Source organism: Zea mays, chromosome 4 (genome assembly GCF_902167145.1).
Source record: "Zea mays cultivar B73 chromosome 4, Zm-B73-REFERENCE-NAM-5.0, whole genome shotgun sequence".
Lineage (NCBI taxonomy): Eukaryota > Viridiplantae > Streptophyta > Magnoliopsida > Poales > Poaceae > Zea > Zea mays.
Genome location: NC_050099.1, coordinates 114,092,404 through 114,100,217, shown reverse-complemented (window position 1 = coordinate 114,100,217; position 7,814 = coordinate 114,092,404). Strand labels below are relative to the sequence as shown.

Genomic DNA, 7,814 nt, shown 5'->3' with positions numbered 1-7,814 from the left:
AGACATACAATGATGCAAACTTCACCCCCTTTGAAACACAGGGTTTTTTTAATAAAATAAACCGATTCACGTGAACTACATGTATAATTCCAGCGGTCCAAAGAACTCTTCAAGGCTAGTTTGAGAGCCACAAAACCGAAGGGGTTAGAGAGGACTAAAATCCCCTCCTTATTCAACTCATTCAATTTTGAATAAGGAGAGAATTTTAGCTCTTTCAATCCCCTCCGGTATTTGGACTTCCAATCTAGCCTTCAAAGTTCAAAGCATGGGAACAAAAGCACCTGACCGATGCAGAAATTCTGCACCTGACCATTGCTCTCAAACCTCTCTCGCGGTCTCGCCTTGACGTTCGTTTCAAAAGCTGGACAGAAAACTACGTTTGTATAACGTCTCGTTCCGGCAACCCATGAAGGATAACAAATAACAATGCTCGTTTCAAATGGAAATTCGCTCATTAATTAAGTGCGCAGGCACTCGTCTCACGGTAACAAGTAGAATACACCCCAGTTAGCATATGACGTATAAATGTACTACAAAAGAGTATCAATTTATTCATGTGTGTACTTAGCGTCAATAGCTGCAACTTGCGAGCTGCTGGGAGGCAGCACAGTTCCGGCATGCAACAGAATTATAGAAGCCAGAGATCATCCGAGTCCCATCAGATGCAAAAAAAAAAAATCCACAAAAGGGGTAAAAGCTGATGGGTTCTGCATGTTTCATCATACACAAATTTAATCAAAACAGGGTAAAGTCATAAGCATACAACCATACAAAACCCGAAACGTTGCATCAGCTTCAAATTTTCTCATTATCAACTCTATTTACTCCAATTCCTTCTAGCAGCTTAAATTTACATCAGGCAACATGTTGCCAGTAGCCAAAAAAATCTCCCGGAGCTGTGCAGTTACTCAAAATTTTGGCTTGGGGGTGTACCATGAAAGAGAGGGTCACCTTTTGTACAGGCCATTCCATGGCTATGTTATTCTCTCCTTTTTTTTTCCAAACGACACAAACTGAATCCACAGTGATGCTAACCAAACTCTATAGTTTACCGTATATATCATATCTGGACCAAAGTTAGACAGAATAACAGAGAGCTACTTATGATCACATCATCCCACTGTCCACCCTCGTTCTGCAATCACTTCACGAACACGAGTAGCTACTTCAATGGCGTCATTTAGGGGAGGGTAGCTCCAGCTATTTGAAATCTGCAAGGGGAAGTCAAATGATAAGTTGTGCAAGCACATCCATCTTAGCTTCAAGAAAATCTCACTTAACAAAACAGATTTATCTTGTTCACTTTGATCAGTCTACCAGTATATACTAAAATCTTCAATACGGTGGGGCAAGCTATATGTTGCAAAACAATCAAGTACAGATATGCTGTAGAACTCATACTTCCAATCCATAATAATTTATGCACCAACTAGATATTTCTAATATCTCTAGATGAAATTGTCACAAGAACAATGACAATAGCGTGGCATTTACCAATGGAAATATAAATGACGCCAAGAGTAAATATACAGCATTTTGCGCTGCCATATTTTTGTAGTTAAATATTTGTACATGAGATGCTATTAGGCATGTCCACGAGCAAAGAAAATCGATTTGGGGTTAGGATCAAAGTTGGCAATAAATTATGCGCAAAAGTCCAGTATTTTGTATAAACTAAAATGATCGGCACTAAAACTTAGTTTGAATGAATAACATACTCAAACAAAATCTACTAATAGTATCAAAGTGGGCACTCCAAACAGATTATCATTAATAGCAATATTGAAAAACTTACATCTTCCAATCCAGTGAACGGGCGAACAACCCCTCGCTCCCGTAGAGTCTTGTGAAAAGCCGAAAACTTCCATTTACAGTGTTCGGTCCCAATAACATAAACAGGTTTCCTGTAGCGATAATAAGCTAGCCACACTCATAAAACTTCATAAAATGGTTGCAACATGCAAAAGTCGTTCCAAATAAGAAAACAGCTTACCCTGTGCTACCTGCCTCACTTAACATACTTATCGAGTCTGCTGTTATGACAAAAGCATCAGCCCATGCAAGATGTCCCATGTGAGGGTTAGGTTCTGTAGAAGTAAAAATGGTTGCTAGTTCAACAAGTTGAGCAAAAAGCAATAAATACTGAACAACTTAGAGCTAGTCTTCAGATTCTACCTTCACCATTCCAAATATAGACCTTGGGATGTCCAGCAAATTCTTTAAATATAGTATCAGCAACCTGCTAGCAGACAATTGAAATGTCAAGCCAACCAACTTGTACTATAGAAAGAACTGCCAAATACCATACCTTCCATGGTGTTCTCGGAGAGAATGAGATTCTGACACTCCCACAGCTATCTAGCACATTATACAGAGAAGTTATGAGCTGCCTGGCAAGATCTACACCATATTTACAATTCCCTGAATATTTAAAGAAAAAACACATTAGAAAGATCATTGTGTATCTGAGTATGAAAAGCAATTAACAAAATAATTCAACACATTTTTGAATGGAAAAAAATAGTTCAATACATTTGGAAATGGAACGACAGAAATATTAAGATATCTTTCTTTCAAGTAATGAAAGACCTATTCTTATTTCTGCACTCCATTGGATGCCTGCCTATTTTGTCCTTTTAACATAACCGCACAGTTTGAGGCCAGGGGTAACCTGTTGGGCGCTTGGGTGGGCAATAGACTTACATGTGGAGTTCTTTCGTAAAATTGGATATTGAGCAGATATTTGGGATCTATAATTGTTTTTTCTACTGGTGAGATGAAGTCCAGGATAACATAAATAGATGGAATATCTAAATCAATGAACTAATGTCATATACTCATATTAATCAGCTTAAAAGGATGATATTTCCATTGTCATACTTACACCTTTGTTTTTTGCAAGTCTAATAATCAATAGGTACAGTACAACATTAGCAGACAACAAACTACTCCCTAAATTCCAAATTACATGACGTTGTTTTGGCTTTTCTAAATTCATAGCTTTCGCTATGCACTTAGATATACACTATGCCTAAATGCATAGTAAAAGCAATGTATCTAAAAAAGCCAAAAACATTATAATTTGGAATGGAGGGAGTATTATTCTTCTGTAGCTCATTAGAAACCAATCTAGGATCATAATCCTACAACGCAAGCCTATCCAATACGATATCAAAATAAAAGATAATCATCCAACCAGTAAAGAAAATAATGCATTCACTCGTTATATGAAACTATGCGGCGAAAAGGCCTTTAGCGTAATGGTTAAGGCTTCCAAGTAGCACATCCATGCCCGGGTCCGATCCCCATCGAGGGCGAATTTCGGGCTTGGCTAAAAAAACCCCCCTCATAGTGCCCCACCCACTCCCGGGCTGCACGCCACCCTCCGGCTGGGCCGTTGCAGAGTGGGCGATGACGGCCCGCTAGTGATGGGGGCCAGGGTTCAGAGATTTTCTGGGTCGGAACCATGTCTCGGTCTTTTCTTAATATAATACCGAGAGACGGTCTTTCCCTCCCCGGCCGAGTTTTTATATGAAACTATGCGCTAGGGAAGCCACACTGACAGCATCCCTGTTTGAGAGCAACAACTGGCATCATGTCTAGATTTACTCTGCAAAAAACTCAACAGGATTATGCAAAGACATGCACAGAAGACAGAGTATTACTGGTGGGGCCCCCAATGCTGACAATTAGCAACGGCTTAGGCAAAGGGGCGAGTTCATCATGCCAGGCTATAGCAGCAAGCCGTAGCGCAGCAGAATCAGCCTGGTGTAGTGCACCAACAGTAAGTACCTGGTTATTCAAAATTCAGATTCAGCATGCCACCACTCTGCAAATTACTTGACAACTATGAGTATGAAAAATGCAGCATACCACATTACTCCTGGGTGGTTCCTGTGGAGTAATCCATCTGCGGAACAGGTGTGGAACTTCTTGTTGTCCACTAGCGGTTAAAGCATAGTAATCATGGCGAGGAGTCACCACTAAATCAAACCTATCAAGGCGAGATCGTGGGTGTTGGATCTGAAATATAAACAGCACACATTATAAGGATCAGATTAAAATTTGCAAGTTTATTGTGTAGATCTACTGTATTAGCAGATATTTTAGCTTTTCTAGATACATTGTTTTTACTATGTATATAGACATAATGTATATCTGCACATAACAAAAACTATGCATCTAGAAAATCCAAAACGTCTTATAGTTTGGAACGCAGGGAATAGCAGTGAAAGTCAGAAGATTAGGCATGATTACTACCTGGATGACGAACACATTATCTGAAGCTACTTTCCTTATCAAGCTTGAATATGATATGGTGTCCCAGCCACAAGCAACGACTAACGTCGGACCTTCCCTGGAAGAAGAATTAATCGTCACAATGTTATGTTCACATTTTAGCATAATATTCAAAAGCCAATATAGGACTTCCTGATTTTGAGAAAGTTATAAAACCTAAAACTCTGCTTATGTTGTCTCAACATAGCAGGTCCAAGCCTTGGTAATAGAGGGTTGTGATAGGCTTGACGAGCCAAGTTGAACCTAGCCATTCAGCCCACTCTAATGGAGACGAAACCCAGAAGAAATCCGTTGGGGTGTAACCCTCTTAGTGACACGCCATATCAAAATCCAGGTATGTTCTTAAATGGGCAAGCATTGGGTTGGCAGCCCTTGGTGACGCGTCGTGTCATGATCTAAATACGGTGTGAACAAAGATCGAGTTGTTGCTTCCTTAGTGGTCTGCTACATCGATATCCACGCGTAGCGAAAAATGAGTAAGGGTCTTCATATCATGGATGGGTTCAAAGAGTAAAGAAGTTAGTCGAACGAACTAGGATCTATTTGGGTAGTTAGAATGTAGGGTCACTTACAGGTAAGTTAAGTGAGTTAGTTTAGGCAGCGACTAATAGATGTGTAAATATCTTATGCGTTCAAGAGATTAAATGGAAGGGTCAGAAGGCGATGGAGGCTGCAAATAGAAATGGAGGAATTTTGATTAATAAGAGCCTCAAAAACGGTGTGGTGGATATGAGAAAGCAAGGAGATACGATTATCTTAGTCAAGCTTGTCATGGCTGATTTGGTCTTAAACATAGTTCGTGCATATGCCCCCCCCCCCCCCCAAGTAGGACACGGTGAAAATGTTGACTCTTCTGGGAAGACTTAGATGGCATGGTTAGAGCTATACCAACTAGTGAGAAGATTTTCATTGGAGATCTCAATGACATGTAGGTACAAGTAGAGGTTTTGAGACGATTCATGGAGGTTTTGGCCTTTTGGTATGGTAGTAGGAATCAGTAGAGAGAGAAAGTCTTAGACTTTCCGGTACCTTTTGCCCTATCAATAATCAACACTTTCTTTAGGTAAGAGAGAATACCATTTAATGACCTATAGTAGTGGCTAACACTCTACTCAGATTGACTATGTCCTCACAAGAAGAGAGGATAAACGAGCATGCTTGGATTGCAAGGTCATACCAGGAGAGTGTGTTGTCTCTCAACATAAACTTATTGTGGTGGACTTACGTTTTTAGGTGTATGCCCTAGGGATAAAAAGTCAAGATTGCGAGAGCAAAGTGTTGGCAACTGAAAGGGGAGACAACAAAGGTCTTCAAGAAAGGGGTCATCAAACAGAACACTTAGAAGGAAGAAGATGACAACATGCATTCGGAAGGTGGCCACAGAGGTGTGTTAGAATACCCGTTTAGGGTTTGGGGTTTTCCCCATGTAATTAATCTCTCACCCCTGTGTAATGGGCTAGGCCCAGTTAACTCAAGTCTATTAATACAACACCCAACCCTAACACAGGGTTAGTGTTTCCCACATGGTATAAAGCTAGGTTATTTTTCTCCCTAGTTCTCTCACCCTCCCACCCAGCCGGCGGCTGCTCCTTCAGCCACCGCCCCCACCCTCTGCTCTAGCCGCCGCTCTCCCCTCCCCTTCGGCGGCGCATGGAGGCCCTCCCCACATCCCCCACCGGCGCGGACAGCCCCGACGAGGCCCTAACCGTAAGCACCGACCGACCCTGGCGCGACCACTACCGCCGCGCCGACTGGCCCTAGCGCGACCACCGCCACCGCCGTGGCCCTACCCACGCGCTCCACCACAGGCCTGGCCCCCTCACGGGTCGCCGCCTCCTTCGCTGTGGCCGGCCTGAGCGCCAAGCCCTCCCTGGCCGGTCTGAGTGTCGGCCCCTCCCTAGCCGGCTTCGCTCTCCACGACCCCCGCAGCGAGCTCGATGTTGGAGGGCCCCCTACATCACCGGCCTCGAGCCCCTCCCCGACGCCCCTCCTACGGCCGTTGCAACGCAGCACCGGTGTCGAGGCTCCTCGCCTGGCTTTCCCGCTCTCACCGCACCCGCCTGGACCGACATCATCGCATCCTCCACGGCACCCACCACCGACTCCTTGCTAGTCGCTACCATCCACCATCTAGGCCGTCGTGGCTGCCTCGCAGGAGCGCCAGCGCGCCGCGTCCCTCGCCCTGGAGCACGAGCATGCCATGGGCGCTACTCTGACCGCCTAGATGGCCACCGCGCAGCGCCTCATCCTCGGTCATCCTCCGCTCACACCCGAGGCCGCCTCTGGACTCGACGCCGACCACATCGCCGCTCTCCACGCTCAGGCCGCCGAACTGCATAGCATCAGGACCCTCGTGTCCATTGTGTTGGACCCGACGTCCTTCCACTACCCTCGTTGGTGGGTCAGGTCCTCACACTTCGGCGTTACGCTCTCGCCGACCACGTCCTCGACAGCCTCGCCGCCCTTTGTCTCCATCATGGTGTATGATGGACAGTGTTGTCCTCTCATGGCTCCACGACATCATTACACTTGAGTTACAGGACATCATCCGTGACCAGGCGGACACTGCTCGACAGGCGTGGCTCGCTCTCAAGGAATAGTTCCTCGGGAACCGGGATGCTCGAGCACTACACCTCGAGGCCCAGTTTCACCAGTTCTCTCAGGGGGGATCTGAAAGGGAAATAGGGTCAAACCTTTTTCTAAATGATTTTGGTGGTTGAATTGCCCAACACAAATAATTGGACTAACTAGTTTGCTCTAGATTATAAGTTCTACAGGTGCCAAAGGTTCAACACAAACCAATAAAAAGATCCGAGTTAGGGTTCAAAAGAAAGTAGCAAAAGAAACCAAAGAGAACCCTGGTCTGGCGCACCGGACTGTCCGGTGTGCCACCGGACAGCGTCCGGTGCACCAGGGTGGATCGACCTCTAACTCTTCACCTTCGGGTTTCTCCAGGCGCACTCCGCTATAATTCACCGGACTGTCCGGTGTGCCACCAGACTGTCCGGTGCACCAAGCGGAGCAACGGCTATTCGCGCAACGGTCGACTGCACAGTGCCCTGACAGAGATACAGTTCGCGGCAGAAGTCAGAGCAGGCGCCAGAGGCGCACCGGACAGTGAACAGTGTCTGTCCGGTGCGGCACCGGACTGTCCGGTGCACCAAGACGTCAGAGCTCCAACGGTCGAAACCGTCAGAACCCTAACGGTTGGGTGACGTGGATGGCGCACCGGACAGTGTCTGGTGACGCATCGGACTGTCCGGTGCGCCCATCGACAGCAGCCTTCCCCAACGGTTGTTTTGGTGGTTGGGGCTATAAATACCCCCAACCACCACCACTTCAATGCATCCATGTTTTCAGCCATTGCATTCAATACAAAAGCTCTAAACTTCACTCCAAGACACAAACAAGATATCAAATCCTCTCTCAAGTCCAAAATCACTCCAAACAATTAGTGACTAGTGAGAAAGATTTTCGTGTTCATTTGAGTTCTTGTCGCTTGGATCGCTTTTCTT

General features: G+C 45.3%; 1 protein-coding gene across 1 annotated transcript in view; it reads right to left on the bottom strand.

Moving 5' to 3' along the window:
• Window positions 1–772: 772 nt before the first annotated feature.
• LOC100272331 (putative DUF1022 domain family protein) overlaps window positions 773–7,814 on the bottom strand; it is a 28,237-nt gene continuing 21,195 nt past the window's right edge. Inside the window, 8 exon segments of the mRNA NM_001146815.1 lie at window positions 773–1,211; window positions 1,796–1,904; window positions 1,994–2,087; window positions 2,176–2,239; window positions 2,309–2,421; window positions 3,666–3,792; window positions 3,874–4,023; window positions 4,261–4,357. Of these exon segments, the coding sequence (NP_001140287.1) occupies window positions 1,113–1,211; window positions 1,796–1,904; window positions 1,994–2,087; window positions 2,176–2,239; window positions 2,309–2,421; window positions 3,666–3,792; window positions 3,874–4,023; window positions 4,261–4,357 (853 nt within the window). The 3' untranslated portion in view covers window positions 773–1,112.